Here is a 25,481-nt window from a genome sequence, read left to right as displayed (position 1 = left end):
CACATTTGGTATATAAAAAAAGCTCAGTTGTAGGTGCTTTTCAAGTATATGATAAATAAGAAATATTTTAATGATACTAACACATCTGGAGCGTGAGCTCTGACAGGTCACTTCCAGATGTGAAGCTTGTTTTTTTTTCAATAAGCCCACACTAAAGAGTAAAAGAAAGAGTAAAGTAACTGACCTCTAGTGTAGGGAGGAGTAGTTAGAGAGGTGGGCTGCCTGTAAGTACGAAGAAGCTGTTTATGACTATCAGCACTGCACTAACTAGGCAAGTGTTAGCAAGAACATAAGCTCCAGGGCACATACTTTACTTTCTTAAAAAGGAGGAATAAAAGTATAATTCGCACTCATATTTAAAATCAAACATGCAATGTTTAGGTAGAAAACCCATCCAGAACACTTATGAAATATATAATGTCCTAAACCTACAAGAATGCAAGAATGATCTGGAATAGCAGGAGAAAAAAGAAACTGCTCCATGAAAAGATAAATACATTTCTAAGAGTTGGAAGACAAAAAGGCAGTAAAACCAAATAGCTTTGTAGATGATTTATGTGTATGGCTCCTGCAGGGATGTTTAAGGAAGTCCAGCTGTCTCCAAGGTAAGTTTCTCAAGCCTCATTTCCTAATGCTAAGCAATAATGCTCCCACTTTAAGAACACGCATGTAAAAGTGTCGATACCTCTGCTGAATTTAGAATGAAGCCAGGAAGCATCTGGACTGTATGGGCTGTCTTCACTTTCTGATAAGGTCTGCAAAAAACAAGAAAGACATGTCATTGGGATGCTGGTTCTTGAGATCAGCACAGACTTGTAGATTGAAACTGTGGCAGAAGTCCTGGTAAAACATACAACCAGCACTCAGGACGTTTCCCTTCATAGTTAAGAGGTACAACACAGATGGCACAGTAAGAACTCACCACTTGCCAGGTGATCTGTTGTGTAACCCAGTGTTCTTAATATTCCCCTAGCATTCCACCTGTACAATGGGAACATTAGCTGACCATTCATCCCCGAATGCTTTGCCAAAATTACAGCCTCGTTTTGAGTATCCAAGAGGACAGCATTCTTTAGAAACCACAGTGCAAGCTGGGATCTGTCCAAGGCTCACTGAATTCAGAGTTCTTTCTATTGACTTCAGCTAGACTCCAAAGCACCCCCCCTCTCCCCCACATATATTAGTTCTGGTAAAGAATCCTAACATCTAGTAGCTTTGTTGTTTAACTCTGGTATAAAACAAGAACAGGTTTCCTAGTAAAGTACCTTTTCTCGGTGGCCGTAGTATTCTGCGTACCAAACCATTCCATACAAACACAGGAAAGTTGTAAAGGCCTAAACAAGGAAAGAGAGAGAAAAAAATTATTATTTTTTTTTTTTTCCAAATTCCTTGCTGGTTCAAGGTCTTTGAATTCCTGGAGATTCTACATTTGGAGACTTTCATTCTCTGTTTCTCTCTACATCTTTTTTTTCACAGCAATTAAAACTTGTGCTCCAACTTTAGGATACGCGTACATTGTGCCACCCTGAGGCATACGGACCAGTTTTCAGTGGGACCATAAGAATACGTGTGATCACTCCCATACATGCAGGATCCATTGTCACTATGATTTTTGTCCTCATCCTGCACAGTCACCACAAAAGGGCAGTTAGTAAGCATTTGTAGGTATGTTACCAGAACAATCAGTCTGGGAGAAAAACAATTCTCCTTCTCCCTGCTCCGTACTTCAGGTTGGGTTTCATTTCTGGTTTTGTGGTGATCTGATAGAGGAAGCAATTCAGTACTTCTGAAGTTTTGGAATAAAAACCCTGAAGTTTTTGGAATAAAATAATCAAGCTAAATAACAGAACAATAAATTCCAACTTCCTATCACCTGTTCAAACTGCATTCCCAGTCAGAAGGGAGCAGCATTTATCTGTCACAGCCCAGTAGAAATGCCTTATTTTTCATTAAAATGCGTTTGGCATCAGAGTTACAAGTCGGGCAAGACTAACATGTGTTTACTGTTGTAAAATGGGCATTTCATGCTGCATTTGCAGTCATCACACTGAAGTACAGAAAGTTGCAGGCTGAGTGAAAACGATTTTCCTGATAAAGCAGGGCTTATGCAGTTGTAAGACTTCAGTGTGAAGCAACATGCATTACTTATTAAAGCTATTCATTAACTCCTCCTGTTCTCTTCCAGAGGGCACCATCGGAAGGAGCTCCCAAATTACCCTCAACTGAACTGTCATTTTCTCTCATAAAGCTAAGTTCTATAACCACAGTTTGTTTCTTTGTTAAGTACTGGTTAAGTGTCTACATTCTACTAGGTCAAGAACTGAGAAAAAAAGTTATTCTTGTCCCTTCAGAGTACGTTCTAAACGATCTCACATTTGCTCTTCCTAGGACATGCACAAAGTTCTTCACCAGCATTCCCTCACAATGATCCCCTGCTGCCGACGTTCCAGAGAGGAAGCTATTTAGATGCTTTCAATGCCTTTGCTGTGCCTTATGTTTCACATGAGAAATCTCACTTACCACACAGAGAAGCCAAAACACAACGTACAGTATTTGTGTTTTGGAAAAGAGATCCTGTCCAAACTTTATGCACACAATAGCTTCAAGGAAAGCAATAACCCTGTGAGTAAATAAAAAGAGAAAGGGAAGAAAAAAAGTGGTTACAAACACAAAGGACTTAACTCTCATGTCCACAACCCAGACTCAGGACGGTCAGCTCTAAACAAGCACTACTCTCTAGTGAGCACACATCTCCCCAACAGCAGCATTAACTCAAAGTCTTTGGAAAATGTATTTTTCATTCTTTATTTTTCTTCAGCATAAACAGCCCACAGAAAGTGCTGCGCTAGTAGTCCACAATTCCACAAGCCTCTGTCCAAGGAACAAGCAGGAATGTATGCCAATAGCAGAGAATTTCAGTTGATACCTACCACTGTACTTCAGCCCTCACCAGATATAAATGCCTTCTGCATGCACAAATTTACTACAATTCTAAATAGGTTACTTTGCTCACCTCAGTATTTTAATGAGAAAAACAACTTGAAACAGTATTTCAAATTCTCTGAGAGCCCACACGTTTGCTCTGGTTCATGTGTAAACTCAGGTCCATGCTATAATATTAGAGGATTTGTGGAGAAATCGAGAGGAAAATTGCTATATTTACTTTCCTATTCAGCACTGTAGGAATAAAACCAAGCTCCATCTCTCTCTCATCACATCTTGTTAGGCTCAAAGCTATGGAGTCCTCTCTGCTGCTTGGGGTGGAATGAAGGGGATATGAATCCAAAGCTTCCACCAACTCCTGGTGTTGCTCTGTTTTTTCCAGCAGATTACGGCAACAAGCAGCACGAAGAATACTTGCACTGTGCACACTTTCCACAATTAGATCAGACTGCAGATATGCAATCACAAAAACTTATTTGAATATCTATTTTCTGACTTATTATACAAACGTGTTCAGTGAGAGCTTTGAACCAAGGCTGACAGTTGCTGTAATCAATCCTCAATGATTTGAGTCAGAAAGCAAACATTCAGAATTACATTTCCCTTCATCTTGTAAAAGAATATGTTGACATTATTTCTCTTGGATGAAATAGGGAGGGTATCTTTCTTCCTTCGGAGCACAAACTTTGAGAATTCCCCCCCCCCCCCCCCAAATTATAAAATAGTTTAAATTGCATCTTTTATAAGACTGAGATTGCCATCTGTAGCTGAAAAATTCTTCTTTTCCCTACAAACCTCTCAATTTCTAAATCATTTAAATAAATATGGACATTTTACTGAAATATGTAAGTGTGAATCTCTGAAATGTTAATTCAGTTGCTCTGTCGCTACTAAGATGTTTATGCACAAACAGAGCAAGTTTATTTGATTCTAATTGTAAATTAAGTAGTCATATTAACTGTTTGATTGATAAGTTACCTTCATCTTCAAGCAACAACCATACCAAATCCAGAAAGACAGGTTACTCTGTAATGATCATTAAAAAAAGCCTATGCCTTTTTAAGGACTATGTACATTGCAGTCTCTCTTTAGTAATCATAACGCATGTTTTGAGGCGAGGGGATTTAGGCTTACAGAATACATTACTAACTCCTACTCAGCACCAGTAAAACTAAACAAGAACAGAAAGTTACTACCTTTTGAATATCCATTGGATGTTATGATCATGAGTTGAAGACAGTAATAGATTCATCCAGGAAGGCGGAATCTCAGTGAAAGAGGTGAATATTTAAGTCCTTCCAAACCCAAGGAGACGTGTGTCATGTTCTCCAGGGTACATTTAAAGCAAGAGTAGAAATCCCTTCAATTACATTGCAGCACGCTCTGCTCTCATCTCAACTAACTGTTGAAAAATGGGTATTGCTTATGGTGATGTAGTGTCCCCGAACACAAGCCTGACAGTTCAGCACTTCCTTAAATGCTGGGACATCCTGAGACCAACAATAAAGGTGAGAGGCAGTTTGCCAGAGCACTGTATCGAAATTAGATTTGAGCATTTTATGGCTCATTGAAATGCTATGCTAATTTAAGCAACAGCTGCTTCTATTAAGCACAAAAATGATTTAGACAACTGGAGATAAGACATACACTGATCTTGACAATGAGAATGAAATGCCTGTTTTCATTTAAAATCACTGCCATCAGAAATGAGCTTCTTTAATAGTTTCTTAAAATTGACATATATTTTTTTCCGTAAGACTTGATTTAGGATCTTTTATGCTTGCCCATTTGTAAGCTTCCAAGTCATGAACCAGAAGGGACATTACTCTGTTGTTTGTTTGCGAGCTTTTACAACACCACAACAGCATACGCTTCTGGCTTCCAGAAGGCTGCATTTTAGTCAAGCCATCTAGAGAAGGAAGTTCGCACCAGAAGCAGTCTTGAAAACTCTTCATTTAAAGGTCTCCAAGAGATGTTGAAAAGAGATCGTAGCCAAGGTAACCATTGTTCACAGTGTTATTCTTTTCCCTCTTTAAGAGCAGAATAGAAATTTCTGAGAACTGTGGTTTGTTTCACCGTCTTTTATTGTGACTCCTCAAATAGCAGCAATGCCCACCTCGACAGCCTGGTAAATAATGACCGGAAAGCCGTAGGTGCAAAAGCTTTATCCTTCTCACCTGACTGAGAATACGGCAGCAAGGTCAATGCTACTTTGAAGGAGGCTAGCTTTATCCAGCAGTTTCTAGATCTTCCTTTTATTCTTCTCCTTACTCATTCCATCAATTCTCATGTTCTACCTCTAAATCCAGAATTTTCCTTTCCTCTGAACTTGCAAAAAGAAGAAAATCTCTCTTTACTGTTATTTATACTAAAACCACTACAAGACAGGAACTGGCTTCATCCAGTTTCAAGCCTGTTTCTGTGCTGGATTCACACTTAATACCTCTCCAAGTGCTTCAGGTTTGTACGCAGCAAGAACACTTACCCGAACACCCAGCACTGAGTTCCCACCCTCTTGCACTGCGTATCTGTGAGGTAGGCATAGTATTGCCTGCGAAGGAAAACACAAGAAAATTCTTCAGCGATGTTGAAAGTCCCCAGAACATTTACATTCAGAAAAGTCTAAAATCTAGTTTATGTTACAAATGGATCTGTACTGAAAACGAAGTGCTGATGCTTGAATTCACATGCAATCATCTGGATGTCTACCAGATGGCTTCAATTCTAGCAGGACAGATTATCACATAGATCAAATAGCTTGAAACAACACAGAAAACAATCCTGAGAGCAAGGACTGGGAAAGTACCCAAACTAGTAGGCTAGCAGAGCTACATATTTGCCTCCTGTCTCTCCACTGAACCTGCAATTCCTTTAGGCAACACGCAACAGCTTAGAAGAATTAGAAAATCCCCCACTTTTTCCACAGTTTAATTTGCTAACAATTGCGCTTTCTTGAGAGACGTGGGTTTGAATCTTGGAAGTAAATGAACGTGGCTACCCCACATCCTGGGTGAGTGCTCTAACCGCCATGTATTTCTTTTCTCACTCCTTTGTAAACAGTCTAAAGACCATTCTGCTCTGTTTTCTTTAAGCTCCTAAATTGTTAAGAGAATTTAAAAATCCTCTCTTTTAAAAGAGAGGAGAACCCTAAATAAATGAGAACAAAGTTCCTTTCCCCAGTCTCTGATTTCTGCTGACAGATGGGGAAGCCATTGTTAATCAAACAACATAAGGATTGCTTAAGAATAAAGATCTTTACAGGCTGTGAAGTGCCATAAAACACCTGAAAACTCATTTAAGAGATTATAGGATGTTTAAGGTGATTTAATTAACACTGTGAAATCACCGCACATAACTTTAGCAACTACCAGCTTTAAAAAACACTATTTTAGGAATAAAACAACACATGGCTGCTATTTAACTGTCCAAGGTAACATCACTTTACTCATGAATGGGAAATTCCTTGTTTCTTAACATCAAAACAATGTGAATTCTGTCTACATTCAGCTACGTCCTCTTTTTTTTTCCTGTGACAATATGAAATAGCATGCATGAATAAAAGCAAGGTAGTTTCTACACAAGAGTAAACACAGCATATATGTTGTTCTATTATTCAGAATAAGGTGATGTTCTATCTTCTCTTATAACATGCTAACGTTTCCTGTAGACAAGCAACATAAGGAACTCAGAAAAAACAGCAGCTCTATTTTCCCCTCATCTACAGTTTTGCAAGCATCTGAATCATCAACTCAAAATTTTGCACGCACTCAGTCCTCAAGGATAAAGTATGCAGCTGCTATACAAACCGAAGATGGAACAGACAGGTTCTGCATCCCTCTGGAAACGCAGATGTTTACGTACATTTTACCTTACTAGTTTACTGGGCAGAAAAGACACTTTGAGAAGTGGTGATTGTTTTTGCTTTTCATGGTGGCTAAAGTATAAATTCCTTGAAATGAACTGCAATCTTTCACAAATTGCATGTTGTTCTTGGGTCCCTACAAGTCAAGTTACTCTGAACATAAGGAAAAAAATTACCTTACAGTGGGTGCTGTAATGATTCCTATGAAGAGAATTCTCCCCCAGCTTAAAGGGTGGCTTGCTTGGAACACAAAGATATGTTTCAAAAAGAATGTGTTCAACTCAGTCAGCTACAGAAAAATAAAAAAGACAGTTAGTAGTGTTCAACTTGCATAACTCTTAATGAGTTACTACAGAAAAATTGCAAAGATTAATATGGTAACTTAAACAGAGAAGGACTATTTAATGCTCCACTATAGCCTTGCTTGTTAGACTGAGGATTTAAAGTGCCTAGGAGAAGCAAGGAATGAACAATTAAAACAAGGAATTCTCCCCTAGACACCTCTATGAAAGTATTTAGTCTCTTTCATGAAACCTGGACCAGATACTAACTTGCACTGCAGAAGGCTTCTGGAATCTTTCATATACTAAATCAGGCACAAATAACTGAGGCAAATTTTGTAGAGGGGTAGAAGAGATCTTACCTACTTAAAACAGAAACCAACCAACCAAAAAAAAAAAAAAAAAACCATTAAACAGTTCTAGTTCTCCTTTCAAAAACTAAATATGGCAAGTTAATAACAACAACAATCTATTTTAGTGAATTCTGTCAGCATTTGCCTGACTATGCACCCAGGCAACTGGGACATAATATGGAGTCTTGCTGGATCCCAGCCAGAATTGTGAGTATCAGTGATCCATCCAAAAGTCGATGGCAAAGAAAAAACAAAAAAAACCCCACACCTGTCTGGCAGTTTTTAAAACTGTATCAGTTGCAAAGAGTAAACTGATGGCCAGTGCAGCAAGCTGTAACATGTGTTTTTTTCCCCCTTTTCCACAGATTCTGTAATTACACTCCCGAACTATCATGTAACTCCTGTGAACAATGCCCCGACTAGCTTTGTATGATCAATTCATTTAATTGTGCATTTCAGTCACAGCCATACATTGCATCAGAATATCTTTTAGCCGAACACAGCCAATAAGTAACTGAGCTGATGGCAGCTTTGATTTCACAGAATTTATTTCTTACCTGCCAAATGATCATGAAAAGGTAGATTCCAGCCACTCTTTGAAATGAAGACTTAGGGTCAAACCAGCGGACATAGGTCCAGCTGGCTGGGGTGAACTGTAACACAGCTCTTTTGATTTTCCCTGTGGTTGTGTGAATATCCCTAGAAAAAGAGAATGGCTGTAGTAAAGACAAGGAAGAGGCAAGGAAAAAAAAGAGCAATAGCCATGTTACGGATGTTCCAGAACTATCACACTTTTTTTGCTGGATAGCAAAGATCTTTACAGAAACAACTGTGTACCAGGCAAGGGCGAACTGAGAAATGTGATCTGTTAAGCATTTCAGGCAGGACACATTCTGCTATGAAAGCCCACCCACCTCTACCTTGAGTCAGTAACTACCTGAAAAACATATCTCTCATTTTCTCCACGAAGGAAAAAGAGATGAGGATTACAGTTCTCCAAATACCTTGAAGAATCTAGAGGATATTTCTCCTTAGTCTATGCTGCCACTGCTCTTATCCCAATGCCTCCTTGTTCCAGAGCTCACAGACATCAGTCCTTCAAGGATCTGTCAGACTTGTTATTCATCAAATGTTTAAGAGGCTGGCTCCACAGGGTCAAGCATATTGCTCTTACAGCACACACAGCCCTTGCTGTTCTGATATTTAGATGCACTCTCTTCCAGAGAAATGTGGTAGCACTGTCATAAGCTAACAGATTTTTAAATTCCCTTTTGAAAGGGGATGTGAATGGAGGTTCATCTGTCAGATGAGTTATGGTTATTGCCTTTGGTAACAATTCAGATGAGCAACACCACCCAAAGGACAGGGAATTCTAAGAAAAAAATCCAGAGATTCCTGGGTTAGAAGTCAGCTTTCAACCTATTTCCTTGGCCCTTCTGGGGAAAAAAAAAAAAAAGATTCAGAGTTCATTTTTGTAATATTTATGTTCTCTTAGGCTACTGGAATCTAAGGTTAAAGAGGTTAGTTAAGGGGGGCAGGGTGGGGGGAAATATTCTAATTTTTAAGATCCGTGTTTATTCATCAAAAAAGGGAAAAGAAAACAAAAGGGCATAAGCAAAAGCTTCTCATTCTCTGCAGTTCCTCCTCACATTAAAGGTCCAAAAAGTCTACAAGAAAAATATCCCACAAGGATAGTAAAAACTAGTTCTGCCAAAGATATTCTGCTATCTGTTTTAATTCTCAGTAAACTCTCCAAAATCAGAGGGAACATCAACTGTAATGCTCATTATTCTGCCTGAACTGAAATGTGGGAAAACTGATTTGAGACTGAAGGCTGGATGGTTCTCAGATCAATGAACGAACCTGGGAGTAAAAGAAGAAAGCAGCGCAGAAGTCCACGCAGGGTACAAATCTGGAAGTCAAGGTTTAAGCTCCTTTTCCGCCTCTGATACTAACTCAAGGCATTAATCTCTCTGATATTGACTCAAGTTGCGCTGTCCTTTGGCAACTCATTGTGCTTAACCCTGTTTCATCTATACCACTGGTAAGTGCAGGTAACAACACTGGTCACCTACTGGCAGGGAAGAAGGTGGGCAAAAACTACAGAAGAAACCACAGTGGGAGTGCTAAGAACTGGAGCCTACTCAGCCACAAGCTGTTGCCCTTTTACACAGCAAATGCTACTTTATTTTGAAAATACTTTCTATATTGTAGAGGGTCAGCAGCAGGTAAGGTAATTCACAACAGAGGGACAACCCAGCCTGATTCCTTTTTTGCACTGACAACTAGTGATGACAGACTGCCACACTAACACCTCATCAAGCCGAACCCAAACCTAGAGTTCGCAAACACTGTAAAAGGAGAAAAACATTTACAATTAGCTTTGTTCATTGCCTTCTTCAAAGTTTTATTTGTACAAAATAAACTGAAAATGCAAATAGCTTTACTTCCTCCCCCCTCCTTCAATTGGCATCAATAATTGTAACTTAGATTGCAAAGAAAAAATATATACATAATCACATTTGCAAAGATATGCTCTAAAGTAATATTAATATCAAATTGATTTTTAAGACTTAAAATAAAGTTACAGCACTGTTAGCATGTGCAGACTGCGTTTTTTCTGTACTACATGCATTTTACATATGCAAAGAAGGTCTCTTTTCCAAATAATTTAATATTAAACAATATTTAATTAAGCTTTAATTTAGACCTACTTGAAGCTTGCCCAGTGATAGGTCCTCATCTCCAAGAAACGACAAACTACCATGCCCAACCAGATGCCACCCCCGTTACAAAGCAGGATGTCCAAAATGACTTGATCCCACCAGCATTCAGCAAAGTTAGGCAGAAGGTGCATGAAGAAGAGCTACAGAATACAGCAAAAAGATTCTGGGTGAGGAACGGCACAGAATTAATACAAATTCATTTTTAAGAACACATTCAAATGTCAGCTTTTCAGTACACGCCATACTTCAAGGACACGAGCCACAATCACTGAAATTTGATGGGAGTCCTTCCATTAACTTTGGAAGGCTTTGGGTAAGAGTACTAAGACCTCAGGGCTCCTTCTCACCACTCCCTGCTGGGGCAATGCTGTACATAAAGATATCACTCAGCTTTTGGCCTCAAAGAGGAAATACGGAACATTTACAGCAGTGCATGATGAAGCAAGCAAGACTACTGCACTTCTTGGAGGAAAGCAGGTGTTTTGTGCTTTAAAAAAATTGGAAAAATAAGCTTTGTCTCTTTTTTCTTACCATTTTTAAGTAGAATGCTTTTTAAACCAGAAAAAAGATGCAGCAAGTAGAATGGACCTATTTTTAAACAGCTGTCAGCACTAAAACGTGCTGGAATTCAGAACTTAAGACTTGTTCTAATTTAAAAAAAAAAAATCACAACTCTTTCATATACTATTTTTAGAAAATTTAGTGACTGTAAGAAGATTTAGAATTCACCAATAACTCAGACACTACAAGCTTTGCTGCTGTACTTGATCCAGAATGGCTCCAGCAGTTAAGAGCATAGTGGTAAGCACTAATTGCGAAGGTACTTTTGAGATGAAGATACTGGAAAATAGCCCAGAAACAAATCGATGTCAGACTGAAAAGCTGCCACCACTGGGACAGAGCAAAACAAATTCAGGCCCATAAAAATTTCCCCTGGAAAATGATTTACTTCTTTAGCAATCAGTTCCTTTCTGAACTTAATCCTCAGCTTAACTGAAGACTACTGTGAGACATCAGAAAGGCAGTTAAATGTATTTACAGATAATTTTGATAGCTTTTGGTAGAGTGGAGGACAATTGGGCAGATAGCCACAGCTGAGGCAAGATACAAGCATAATTTACTGAGAAATGGATTCAGCTCTTCTCATCCTCCTTTAAAAGGAAAATAATTTTATTATTTGTTCTGCAAGGGGAAAAAAAATAAAATAATTAGAAAAAAATCAGAGCAACCCAAAAGTTAAAGACTGAAAAAAATCTAGCTGTGGATTGGCACTCAACAGAGCCACGTGTTAAGCTGTCCCCTTGAAATACTCATGCAGATGCTTAACAAAACACATAGGTAAGTAAATAACCCTCCCATAAGCACGGCACAAGTTTTGTCAGTAAATGAACATACATAATTTGATTTTTGCATCTGTGGAAGATTATTGGTACAATTTTGTGGCAGAGTATCTTTTGTTGACAAATGCATATATAAAATACCCCCAAAATCAGATGTGTGAAAAGGAACAAGAAGAATGTTCTTGGTGTACAGCAAAAATGACTAGTGGTCAAGTTAAAATAAATCACAGTGCCTGATGTTGACAAGTGACCTTTCCTTTGAAAACTCTTGCAAAATGTATCAAAGCAGCTTGGCTGTCTTTGCCAACACTATATTGAATTTCAACCTGTAAAGAAGAAAATTTGACTTCTCTTCAGGCCTTAAGCTATACAGTGCTGCTTGTTATCTTGCTACAAACAGCTTCCCTTTCATGTTTTAAGTAAATTTAACACAAAAAGGGACACTAGGCTATGAATCTCAGTATGCAATAATCCAGACAAAGGCACCAGAAGTTACAGATAGTGAGGCAGCAAAGAACAGCCCACAGGTGTTGGGCAGTCCGTCTCGGAGCTGCTCGCTGCTTTCTCAGAACAAGAGACCAAGGCCTGCCCATGTCCCAGCTTTAATCCGATAGTAAGCAGCGTGAGCCAAGTGTCCCATTTCAGAATGGGGAGCCAGCTCAAATCCATTAATGCTAACAGGAGATGCACAGCTAAATCCCTATGTAACTGCCCTGATAACTTCTGCAGGTTTCTAATGACTCTCCTGAATTAACCAATTCATTAAAAATCCATTTGGGTGGTGATAACCTCTCCATACGTTGAACCTTACCCAACACATTGTCTGTCCCAATGATCTGCCTTTCAGCAAGTGGGAACACTAGACACTCCATGCGGTGTCAAGTTGAAGACGATGGTTGTGTAAAGATCAACTGAACGATAAGAGAGTGTGTGAAACAAATCCAAATTTAAACTTCTTTTCCAGGGGAAAAATGAGTACAATAACTACCAAAGTTGTTCTTTGTGAATGGGTACTTGTGAAATTCTGAGCTTAAAACAGTTTCAAAATGGCTTAAAAAACAGCGTATCCTTGAATGCCATAGAACAAAACATTTTTTGAATATGAGTTCATGGCACCAATATTTTCAAACCCCCAAACTTAATTTCAGACAACTAGATCCTTATCTATATTTCTGAATTATAAATGCACTGCCAGATAAGCCAAGCATTGTCAAGAAGGTAAGCTCTGTAGAAAACTAGCTTTAAAGATTAATTTCATGTGTTTATATTTACATTCGGTATTTTAAGTATGACAGGTTAAACCACACTGCCCCCAAAGCTGATAAAAAGTGGATTTTTTTTTCCTCTGAATTGTCCCATCAAAGAACATCATGAATTATTATTTTTTTTTTTTTAATAAAAACACATCCTTGCATTTTTGGTGACATATTCTAATTAATCAGCTTGAACACTCAAAACAGATCTAACAATAAAGATCGGCAGTCCAAGCAATAGTCAATTGACTAAAACAATTTAGGTATCTGTAGTTGCTTTTTTTTTTTTTTTTAAATAACTTTTGACACTTTTAAATCCTATTTTAACTGACTTAAACACGTGCTTGGGAGAATCATGGTAAAGCTGGATAACAAAAATAAGTCAATGGTCCCCCAAACCATGGTACAGGGGACTACAATGTGAACTAATTTAAATCCTGGTCCAATAAAAACCTCATTTTTATGTCAGTGAACATGAATAAATGAGGCTTGTGGGGTATGATTTAACGAAAGAAGTGGCTATGCCCTCAGGCCTCATGACAGAAAACAGCACACTGCATGATATCCTGCTCTTTCATATAGACTTCTCCCCTTGGGTCCTCTCACCTCCCTTGGGGATCCCTCAACTCCTTTTCACTGTGCAGTATTTAAACATTTTTATGGTGTATAAACCATACAAAATGTTTAAATCCCATTATATTTGGAGTAAGGGCATCATGACAGTTGATGACAGGTACTGCAAGGTGAAAACGGAGAATAACTGCTCAAAACCAGTGTGTACAAATCAGCACCTGAAATAACATGAGGGTTGGCACCTATTACAGCAGAAATACAAAGTGTGGATGGCATCAATATGCTGGCCAAGAATTCCCTTCTACTCAGGTAAACCATCATCTGCCCAACTTACCTAAAGCTCAGCTTGCTGTTCTCCACTAGTGCAACCAAACTAATTGCTCTGCACCTGGTTTATAAGGCTTAAAATATAAATCTGTACTGAGAGCTAGTGAGTCACCCTTCTAGGAACGTTCACCTTCTTCGCTGGAACAATTAAAGGCTCACGTGTTTTCTTACACTTGAGATAAATGGGTGACCTACCTCCGTGAGCTCCCAGGTGATGCTAATAGTCCAGCACAGCCCGTAGCTGCGGATCAGCAAAGCCTTCATAGCCCAGCCCCAGAAATGCCCAAAAGCAAATATATCAAAGTGGCTGAGGATTCTCTCCCAAGTGATCACATGGCAGTTCACAGCATACTCCTGTTAAAAATATAAACAAACAGAACTTCAATGAACAGGCAGCTGCAGAAACACTAGAACGAGGGAATTTCTACCCAGTGCAACAAGCCTGGAATTATAAAGATATTAAAATATACCCCCTTCTTCTCCTGAACTCTGCAGGAAAACTTGTGAGACCAAGACTCAAGGTCATCACAGTACAGCTCTAATTTAAAGGGAGATAACGTAGACGTTGGTGCTTAGTGGAGCATGTATTTCTCACGTGACAGAGGAACAGCAGAAGCAGTAAAATCAATAATAATAACAGCAAGCAACAGTACTCCAGAAAGCAGTTATTTGCTTTTCTTTTGGGGTTTTGATTTGAAATAACCACCTTTCCCCACCTTCGTGATGCCTGGGGTTCAGAAGTGCTCATCAATAGTTAATCCTCACCAGTTTGTGATATCAAGATATTGATCTCAACGTTCACTTGAATATCTTTATTGCTTTATTTTTCTCAGTTTCCAAGGACATACTCGTATTGAGAAGGTCATATGGATGAAGGGGGGAAAAAAATAAATCAAAGTGAACTGGCAACCGTTGTTATAGATGAACGGTTGATTCCTTAAGAATATCAATTAATATTTCAGTCACCAATATCAAAGGAAATGTGTTCTCTGACCACGTTGTACAGCAAGAGCTAGAAATCACTGCCCGCTTGAAATAGATAAATAAATCAGGATTCTACCAGGAGGCTGAATCTGAGGGGTTGTCTGTCTGTCACTGGGCACAAACTGAACTACCCCCAACTGGAAATGCACACATACAAAACCCTCTGCTCTCCAACCCTCCTAAAATATACATTGCCATCTGCAGGTAACAACACAGCACTGCTCAGAGCTGTTGAATTAAGAAAGGCTTCTCCCTCAGGCCAGAACTACTGCTAACCCTGCACAAATAAACCATGATCAAGTTGAAAAAGGGATGGTAGAGAAATGATTAAATCCTGGTCTCCGTAAAGACAAGAATGCAGAATTTCACACAAATACTCCTCCCATCTCTCACGTTCCCTGTCAAGAGGCAGATCGGTCCCATCACAGAACTGTAAGTATCCCCTGTTGGCGGTGCTCCCCGACATGAAAGCGTGATACTGCTTTTTGCAGATGCCAGTGCTGTTATCATTCAGAAAAAGGTGTTTCACCTGTCCTAAGGATGGCAAAGCTGCAGCTTCAGTGCAAGTACCCAAAGGGATCTGAAACTGGTTTATAAGCTGCATTCCAAGCACAACTGGGAACAGCTTGGCAGGGTGTTGGACAAATCCACACACACATGAGTTGCTGTCCTCATTTCTGCTTCTCTTCCCCCACACACAAATAAAGAAAAACATCCAGGCTCAAATCTCAGCAAACTCTGAATCGAAGTCATTTTGGCACCTTGATCTACATGCACGAGTAAGTCTTAAAGCCATTGTATTTCTCTTCCTGAGCAAAAGCACAAGAAGCACTCAACATACAAAGGAAGGTACAGGCTCCTAGTTATGCCATGGTATCTGAAATTCTGTGATGACTGGACACAATAAGGTTATACTTTAAAAGTAAACTTCTTTTTCAGGACTCTCGCCTGGTATATATACGAGAAGAGAAAAAAGCATTTTTGCTTTTATTTTTACTAGGACCCCCCACCCCATACATCATCTTTTCAGCTGCCGCTCTGCCAGTCATACAATGACACGCGTTTAACTTTCTTTTATACTCAAGCAACTTTGCCAGAACAAGAGACCAAACTGCAGCCTCCATTATCACTGCAATTCAAAAATTTACTCCAACTTTCTTTAAATGACAGCTATCAGGATCAGTAGTTCAGAAGAAGTTTCTGCTGCTGCTACAGGCAGGAAATCTGCTGTACTGTGGTTCTGTGCCAGCAGTAATACTAGTCCTCCCCTGACTTGAATTTATTTCTAGCTTAAATGACAGGAGAGCCAGGTGAGCCTGGCTTACCAGCAGACTCTTCGTGTCAGCTCCCTTTTGTTGCTCAGCAACACCACCACCGCCCATGCTCAGGCTCCATTTAGGAACGTGTCCTCCCGGCACCCTAACAGCAGGCTGCCCGTGCCTCACCACCACCACTGCATGTCCTGTAAAACGTCCCACCAGGGGCCTCGCCACAAGCCACAGGGGAACTTCTGCTCTGTGCCCGGAGTACCTCCTGCCCTCCTTCTGCAGTGGCCTTGGGGTCTGCAGGGCTGCTTCACACTCCTGTCTCCCAGTTGCTGTTGTGCAGCCAATTTTTTTTTTTTCCTCCCCCTTTCTTGAATCTGTTCTCCCAGAAGACTGTTTTTCACACCAACTGATTTCAATGTCACTAAATAGCAGTTGACACAAAAGGTTCGTTGACTCTATCAAGTACAGGCACAATCCTGCATTGCACATGCCATTAAATTCAGATCTATCCCTTCCCGCTCATGCGAAACATACCTAAAGTAGCCAAAATGTCCAATAAGGTGCCGAGGATACATACCATAATATCTGCTTCCCTTGTGGCGTACCGAAGATTAGGATCCAGCCAGTACATCACTGCTTTTACCTGCTCAAAGTTAAGGAAGAGCACGAACACCAGGAACAGAAAATAGAGCACACTGAGACCTGCAAAAAGACTCTGCTTTAGAATCATATTCACAAAAAAAATTTTGGACACAGAAGGTCCAAAAAGCTTTCAAACTGTTACTCAGTACATGCCCACTTTGCACAATTAAGATTTCTACATACAGTGGCTACAAGCAAAGAAGCTTAAGAAACAAGGCAGGTAGTAATCCTTGAGCACTCCGTCTTTTGTATTATCTCCTGCTTCTTGTGATACGATATATGCTCAGCTTTATCAACCCAGTCAAAAAAGAATCAGTCTAGACAGTTTGGGCATGAGTGACACAAGTCTGAGATCAGGAAGCTCTGTAGTAAGAGATGTATTACGATTACAGTACTGGATTGGCTTTTTGCCTTACTTTAAGTATTGTTGGTCTCATTAATCCTAGTCTCCAAGCCTAAATGCAGATTTCAGCACCAAGATCAATTTACTAATCTGACAACAAAGAGTGGTTACAAATATAAACTGGAGGACTGGCATGCTTGAGTTACTTCTGCGAGTTGGAAAGTTTGCTGTTTGAAGCTTTTGAAGATAAAGATGATGATATGCTTTCATACCATTATAAATTAAGAAACACCATTGCATTTGAGACTACCTCCTCTCTCCTCCCAACGTCAGAGTATGGATTTTATAAAAAAATAATCAAAACTTGTATGAAGTTAAGAAGGGTCCTAGGTGTAGATCTGTAGATAGATGAAGCTGCTTTTGGGGGCGTATCTTTGCATTACTCACAAGTTCACAGATATCTAAGGCCACATTTGGAAGAGGCACATAAACACACCAACGCTACAGTCTAGTGCTCAAACTTACTTGTGTCCTGCAGTGATGTCATGGAGGGTAGAAAAATTAACATGAATAAACTTAGTATCTGCCATCCAAAACAAACTATAGCAATTATGAAAAGAAAAACTGAAGCGTTATTAACCCCCAGGATGTGCTAGAAAAGTTCCATTCAGGTGCACACACGTGTACAGGGAGTCTGTACTGTCTTCTGCAGTGTATCCCTAAAATGCATCAGGTGAACAGATGCCAAACTGCTAAAATAAGTGCAGCCTGTGGGTGGGGGTGCGTCCTGAACTGCTGAAGATGTGCCATTCCTGCCTTTCATCGACTGCACAGACCTGAGACCTCTAGCATGCCTACGTAAGTCATGCCAAAAGGGAGCAGGATTACAGAGGGGAAAATGTCACTCATTTTTCCTTGCAGTTTTTCCCCAGAAATACAGGGGGTCAAGCTCCGACTGGGAAAGCTCTTTTAATTTACATTTGCTGTGATCGGAAGCAAGCGGTAGGACCTGTGTTTCCCCAGCTCCAAAAGGAGCAGGATTCTTTAACCAGTACTATCTAATCAGCAGTATCCTCCCAATGTCAACAGATGAGTAATCAGCTACTTTGGGAAGCTACTTATTTTTAGCTCTATGAAGTGGCAGGAGAGAGGGACATTCATAGTCCCGTTAAAAAGAAAGGGACCAGCTTTTAAATCAAATCTGCCTAATTCTTTGTAAATATGCTTAACATTTAGGCTGTGCTCTGTGAACTCTAAGTTATTTTTAAAACGTTTATGTTCCTGCCACGTAATTCAGATGTTTAAGGAACGGGATTTCACTCAGTAACTTCTGTAGTTAATGGAATTATTTCCCCAACTATGAATAGAATTAATATTTACAGTAATTTTGCTGAAGAAATTGAAAAAATACATATTAGGAATATTAATAAATGCATATTCAACTACGCAATTCTGCTATTTAAGAAAAAATAGCATGTTTTGCAGATAAATAATTACTCTACTGAACTGGATTTAGTTAGAAGTAAGCTAGTTCATATAGCAGCTATGAAAAAAACTTTTTGAGTTGGGAAGAGATGGCAGTAGAGGGAGGAAGGAATTAGGAAGCATATGGACAAAACAGGATTAAAACAGAGAATCAGAGGGAATGCTCCTTTTCTGATGATTTAATTTACACCATCCCACCACAGAGAAACTCCAACGATGTTCCCAAACATAATTAAGAACAGATTATAAGCAACAGCTCAGAAGTGGGATGGAAGAGTTATTCACAGAAGTTTGACACACAAATTATGTTTCATGACAAATCCATTCATCGGAAAAGAAAAATGGTTGGTCCTGCCGAAGCACTGAGTCAGAAACACAACTTAAAACTTACCAAAAACCATTCGCCATATTGCAGGGTGGGGGCGTGTAAAAGGTCCTGTGGAGGGTAAACAAAAAGCCTGTTAGAAAACAGTCAGTAAGAACGGCATTTCTCATCCGAAGTTTGACATAAGCACGGATCATTCTCTGTCAAGCTGTATAACATACCCGAAACTCTGGGGCTCCTGCCTGTATATTAAAAAAAAAAAATGTAGCAGCAGATTTGAGAGGGGAGGGAGACTGCCAATTAGCAGGACATAAACATAACATTCAATTATTTTAATGGGACCTGTTCCCAAAACAGCAGTACACCATTGCTTAGCATATACCATATCTCAGCTGAGAATCTCTTGCTCTGCTTTCTAGACCACAGCTAACTCACGGCTTGCTCTCAGTGAAGTCAAACACACTCTTTTTGCACGCTAGCAAAGAAACATGGTGCTCAGCCTTCAGATGACCATGAAGCGTTAGCAAACAGGCCTCCTAAAACTTCCATACTAAGTATCCTACATCTAATAGCATCTAAAATACCCATGCTCTTCACCAGTGTCACTATTATTTACTTTAAAGCCAGTGATTAACCTGACTTTATCAGATTAAAAACACCTGAGTTAATGCAAAATGCAGAAAAGATGAGCCTGGAAAAAGTAGGAAACATCTAAACATGAAACATACAGTTAGGGAGCAAGATACAGCTAATTATTTTTTTCAGTGCAAGCTGTGGATTGCTCTTTCACAGTTGTAAGCATGGAGTTCATTTTTCTCTGACACTTGGTTTTTCAGGGAGCGTTTTGTGAAAGCCATCAATTAATAATGCTCAAACATTAGAAAGATACATCCCAGGAGCATGCCATGAGCACAATCACCGTTCATTTATTTCTGAACACTGCCGATCCTAAGACTGGTTGGAGTTGACCCAAGAATTATGCTCTTGCTGACAGCAACGAGCAAAAATTTAAAATAAATAAAACCAGGAAGGACAGCATTTCCTCTGCAGAACTAAGTGTCACCCACAGATTTTACCCCTTTTGGACTTTCTGCTCCCCATACGATTTCCAAAATCTTTGTCTGACTTAAATCTCTACTGAGCAACTGTGGTTTTACACTGTAATGTGATGTAGAGGGTTCCTAACCACCACCAGGTGATTTACGCAGCACGTCTCAGAATTACTGCAGAATTACACTTCTGTTAAAACACACGGAGGTAGCGTGTTTTGAAACATTACTGAAGGATCTGGCAGCATCATTACTTTGCAGTCTGAGCTGCAGCTCTGCACCTGCAAATATGGACGCTGATTTTGAAAACCCAACTTCCTTGTTAGGTACAGACAAGCTATAAATAACTGGCACTTCACTGTTATCTCCACTCAGCGCGACTGCAACCCATTTTTATACTGTCCCTTAACATAAGGGAATTCAGAAGAGTAGAGAAAAATTACATTTAAAAGTGGCACTTTAATCAAAATAAATGTAGTGGCAATAAAGGCAAATTCACACGCTGCAAAAAGTGATGTATGGACCTTACTCACCATTGGGAAAGGCTAGAACACTGATGATTAGAAAGAAGAAAATCACCGAGAGGATACCCCTCCAAATGTTTTCCTCTGGGACAGAATCATCCCTGAAGAGAGAGAGAGAGAACATCAAAGTGTTAAAGTATTATTTTGAAGATGAAGTTGAAAGGCTCTGAAGATGTACTTACTTAAATAAAAGATTAAATGGAAATAATAAGAAGAAATAAGCATGCTGGTTATGTACCAAGACGAGACAGTAATTGCAGCGAATGATTTTCACTCTGCACTTCTGGCTATCCTTTCTTACAAGGTGGTTAAACACAATCCACACCTGCAAGCCAGGAGCATTGCTTCTGCAGTGACTTCTAACAGTAACTAAATTTAAAGCAACGTGAAAAAAATCCTACTGTCTTAATTTTCCACAGAAAAATCATCAAAAGTACTTTTACACTGCAAATGGTGACCAAGACCAAGACTCTGGAAGCCTGGCCGCAATTCCCAGCTTCCCTTCTGCTGTTTTGATTGACCCTGCAATCCCCTTAACTTCCCTTGGCCTGTTCCCAATGCCAAATGCCTGACGCGAGAGCAGGGTCAGGGAAAAGTGTTATTCCAATCAGCCTTTAATATTTTACTGTCCCAGGATTGCGTACCCTTGACACAGACCCCCCTCTGCTGGGGTTGGGGGTAACCCACAGAAAAGCATCTCGCCTCACACAGCTTGGAAACTTTGTATAACAGAGGCACAGCCAAACCTAAAAGAAAACATTAACCTGCTTTGTGATCTACTAAGCCCAAGTTCTGAATAACGTATGAGGTACTATTTGTGCTACTGTCATATTATGACCAGAATAAAGATCTAAGAATTCAAGACACACCTGACCGAGTTCTTCTTTTGCCTGCAGGTAGAATTTAAAGAATACAGCAGCAACATTAACAAAGACAACACCCAAGCCTTCTCACCAGCAGTCAGCTTCTAGGAGACTTCAGCAATGAAATTAGAAAAGCTTCAAACTACAGTAATAAGCACAACTACTATTTCACAACGTATCAGCTACTACTGCTCAAAGTTTCTCTATCTGGGTAATTTTAATGCACGTGTGATCAGTTTATCGATTTAAATAAATTCCTTTATTTATTCCCAACCCAAGACACAAAAAAAGTCCCAGACAACTTTAGAGGGACTACAGCTCTTTCTGGCAGAGCATTTGTCACTTTTCTGGATGGTTCAGTAATAATCTGTGACAGCACAAATGTGCTCCACAGTAGATATATTTGCTGCAGCCATAAAGCCTCTCTCTTTGCTGAATTATTTCCCTTTCCCTCAGAACCGAACCTTAATAGCTCCACGGCAGACTTTCATCATTAGGAGACATTCGAGCGCTGTGTTAGTTCATCTGTACGGCAGCAAAAAGTACATTAAACATGAATGGTTTCCCTGCAGGCCTTGGGGACTCCCTACAGCATTTTCCTTAAACCAGCTGACTCCGGACTTACCAGTCATTTTCCAGCAGCCACGCTGCACAGGCTGACACTTCACGCCAGCTCCAGGACTTAACTCTGGCTCCCTTGGCAACCCCCAGAGCTCGTCTCATCCAGAGCCCTTCCCAGACAGAGCCTCAGGCCCCGAGGGCTCAGCCAAAGCCATATTCCTGCTTTAATGCACGCAAATACCACAGGCTGTCGCTGGTGCCACCAACTGGGGGGGGGATTTCTTTATTTTGAAGACATTACTGAAGTCACATCGCCACACAACTCAGCGTGGCCAGGCAGGGCTCAACTGCTCCTCATTCCACGCGAGTGGCAGAAGCATTTCTGGCTGGTTTGCTTGGAGGTGCCTCTCAGAAGGGATAGATAACCGACCTTCTTGCCAGAAGCAGGTAAAGACAGGCAGCAGCAAGAGACCTGCTGCGGCGTGCTAGTTAAGATAAGAATTATAACGCTTGCCCAGAAGAGTTAGTCTGAGGACACCGAAGGAAACAGGGAGGCAAAATAACCGGTGGAGGAAAGACGCGATCACAACAAACTGCAATCAGGAAAATGTGCTAAATCATCTCCTCGCTTAGCCTCAGGAACTTTGATGCTGACTTGGAAATATCGGCGTTCATGCAGCACAAATGAGATTTCTAACGCTCGTGTGGGAGGACGGAAGAAAATTCTCTCGGTTTAAACCCACTTCACAAATGCGTTTTTCAAGTCTGGGGCTTTTTGAAGAAATAATAAAAAACAAAGCACCTCATAACTTCATAATCTTTTCTTCTCTCCTGATCTTCTCCCTGTTCCAGGGCACGGCATTCCACTAGTATCTTGCAAAAACATTAAGTAGGTATTAAATCACAATGAGAAGAATTGAGGACACTGAACTTGGGTAAAAATAGCAAGGACGCTAAATTTAGAGTGTAGGGGAAAAGAAATCTTCCATAAATACTGCTGTGCTCCACAAACATCCCCTCCAGCAGCCACCTGCCCTCCTGCAGGTTGCCTCGGGGCTGGGAAAGGGCCACATCCCTCTCCCCCAGGGAGGAAAGGGGCAGGGAAAGCGAGAGCCACTTCATGCCTCTGCTCCGGGGTGCGGCCTCGAAGCAGAGGAGCCTGCATCTGGCTCGTTCAGCAGGAAACAACCTCGGCAGCTGCAGCCATTGTCAGAGGCACCAGAAGGATGTGCTTTAAAAACAGAATGCCCACTACCCCACACTTTAAAATGGAGAAGCTAAAAACACTCACGTTTCTTCCTCTGGATTCTGATTACTGCTCCGTGAACATTACTGCTACCTGAAGTCCTGTCTCACCCTCATCTGCCAGCTCAAAGGCGGTGTCATCTGCTCCCAGCGATCCCACGGGAGGCTTGGTATATCCGAGGGAAAAGCATTTTGTAAGTTCATGTGAACCCTTGTGTATTTCTGGCACTGAACAATTACAGAAGAGGCAAGAGAGACTTTAAGGGAAGCCAGATTTCCTCTGCCTATGCTGAAGTTCCTGAAAAAACATTTTGCTGAACATCAATATGAATGTATCATGGAAAAAATCCCCTGCTTTATAAATTGATCAGGAGTGCTAAGGAACATCTGACAGCGTAGGGGAAGCAAGGAAGAGGAATCGTTTGTCACACCTTACTGAGCACGGGAGGAGGAAATATGAACACAGCCACTGGAGGCTCGTGCAAGAAGCTGATGGGAGCAGAAAGCCCAGAGCTGGGAGCACACACTGGAAGCACATGGGGAGCTATTCCCTTCCCCCTCGGCTTTTCAGGCAGAACGTATGGTTTGAGCAGTGTCCCAAATAAGGCAACAGAGGCAGCACTCTGGTATCACCCAGATTTAGGGAATTCCTGTGATGGCTGGAAATAGCAGAAAAGGGAAAGGAAAAAAAAAAAACACCAAAAAATAGTAACTCCACAACCTGACGAGAGGAGTAACAGTGAAGTGTTAAAGAGAAGTCAATAGGTACTTAAACACAGGAAGTGAGGCTGAGCAGAGAAAGAGAAAGGGGAAAGAACATGAAACCGAAGCGAGTTAGAAAGCTAGCAAGACGAATGGGAAGAAAAGCTAGCAATCCTCTTCAGAAAAAAAAAAAAAACACCTGAGAATTCAAGGAATATTCTTTGGGCCGAGAAGAGTGCATAGTCCTGAACCTGCTGCCTGACTCATCCTCTGCTTGGAAGAATTAAAGGCAGGAGCCTTTTCTTCTCCCAAAGGTGAGCAATCAATTCCATTAGTCCCTCAGAATGATGTCTGGATGAGAATTCCCCAATACGTCGTCAATTTGACCTAAATTAGCCCGACAGCAGGACAAGTTATCAGACTGGAATATGAGGCAAGAGGAGCACTTATAGCAAGGCTTCCTGATTAAATATTGTACCGACACAAAGAAACATTTCTGATTTAACTATTAAAAAGGAATCCCTCAGATACTGAAAATTACACGCTGAATTGTATCTCAGGCCTAGGAATAAGTAAGGATGTTCTTCTGTCAAAAGCAGAGTATAACGAACAAGGCCATTGGAACCTGCAATTGCATACACACAACATCACTAAAGCGTAAATGAATCCAAAACCTGATGCACTAGCTCAGCCAGAACCTCTCCGGAATCCCTATTTGCCCAGAAACTGCACGAGAAACTGAACCTAGAGGAGGATGCTAACATTGTCTTCACAGTCCCATTCAGTAGGAGGCAATAAAAGATATGGACTACCTGGAACAACACTGCGAGGTACCCCGCAGCCTGTCCTACTATACCTTTTGCTTACAGATAAGGCTCCTGAAGATACGCGTGCCTGTCCTCAGCTTTATTTCCATGCACGACTGTGGTGGTGAAGTCTGTTCCTGTGGTAGGGAAAGGATGTGGCTACACTTATCAGTACCGGGGCCTACACCAACGGGCGACAGGCCCCAGATAAAGCACGCTGCATGAAAACGATGACACAGAACAGCCAGTGCTGTCCATGAACCCTTGGTAAACTACCTGCCGGTGTGATATCATTGCCGAGCTCCGTGATAACCTAGCAAAGAGCCATTTTTGGGCGCTGCTAGAGCCACACGCTCATTTTTAGCGAGATGACCACCCAAGTCTGAAAACACCACAGAAGAGAGGGGTGCTTCTCTGAAGGGGGTCTTCCACCCCCTTTGGGCCTGAGGGGGGCCGTGCAGCCCAGAACCCCGTGGGAATCCCATAGAGACCCCCCCCAGAACCTCTTAGGGACCCTATAGCAGCCCCATAGAGACCCGCCAGAACCCTATAGGGACCCCATAGAGACCCCTCAGAACCCTTTAGGGACCCCACAGAGACCCCCCACAACCCTATAGGGACCCCATAGGGACCCCAGCCCCCTCCCCTTCACCCCAGAGCCCCCCCCGGGGCCGCTGACCTGGTGAAGGCGAAGGCCATGAGGCTGAGGATGGTGAAGCTGAGCAGGGTGATGGTGTGCGGCCGGTAGAAGAACTCCAGCGTGATGTCCTCCACCTGCTGCTCGTTGATCATGCGGAAATGCAGCCGGTAGTTCACGTCGTCCTTGCTCAGGGTCCGGCTGCCCACGCACGACGCCATTTCGGGACCTTTTCCCCCCCCACCCCCCCTTTTCCCTCACCCCAAGGCTTCGGCCGGCCCGGGCCGGGCCCCGCCGCCGCCGCCGCCTCCCGCTGAGGCGCTGAGGGAGCAGCGCCGCGCCCGCCGCCCCCCACGGGCGGGGCCACCGCGGCCGGGGGAGGGCGAGAC

The 25,481-nt window shown here is 41.3% G+C and overlaps 1 protein-coding gene across 4 annotated transcripts in view; it reads right to left on the bottom strand.

Annotated features, from left to right (window-relative positions):
* Window positions 1-25,454, bottom strand: part of PTDSS1 (phosphatidylserine synthase 1) — a 29,469-nt gene extending 4,015 nt beyond the window's left edge. For 2 of the 4 annotated variants that reach the window (XM_080578041.1, XM_080578042.1), the window contains exons 1-12: window positions 25,135-25,454; window positions 20,288-20,379; window positions 18,772-18,816; window positions 16,488-16,612; window positions 13,854-14,012; window positions 10,154-10,305; window positions 7,997-8,138; window positions 6,982-7,094; window positions 5,429-5,494; window positions 2,521-2,620; window positions 1,266-1,334; window positions 686-755 (exon numbers count right to left, since the gene is read on the bottom strand). In XM_080578041.1, coding sequence (XP_080434167.1) covers window positions 686-755; window positions 1,266-1,334; window positions 2,521-2,620; window positions 5,429-5,494; window positions 6,982-7,094; window positions 7,997-8,138; window positions 10,154-10,305; window positions 13,854-14,012; window positions 16,488-16,612; window positions 18,772-18,816; window positions 20,288-20,379; window positions 25,135-25,313 — 1,312 coding nt within the window. In that variant the 5' untranslated portion in view covers window positions 25,314-25,454. Of the gene's footprint in view, window positions 1-685; window positions 756-1,265; window positions 1,335-2,520; window positions 2,621-5,428; window positions 5,495-6,981; window positions 7,095-7,996; window positions 8,139-10,153; window positions 10,306-13,853; window positions 14,013-16,487; window positions 16,613-18,771; window positions 18,817-20,287; window positions 20,380-24,505; window positions 24,593-25,134 lie in introns of all 4 variants that reach the window. The other 2 variants (XM_080578043.1, XM_080578044.1) reach the window with 2 other exon arrangements.
* Window positions 25,455-25,481: the final 27 nt, after the last annotated feature.

Source organism: Anser brachyrhynchus, assembly GCF_964034855.1.
Source record: "Anser brachyrhynchus genome assembly, chromosome: 2".
NCBI lineage: Eukaryota > Metazoa > Chordata > Aves > Anseriformes > Anatidae > Anser > Anser brachyrhynchus.
This window is presented reverse-complemented; position numbering and strand designations above follow the sequence as displayed.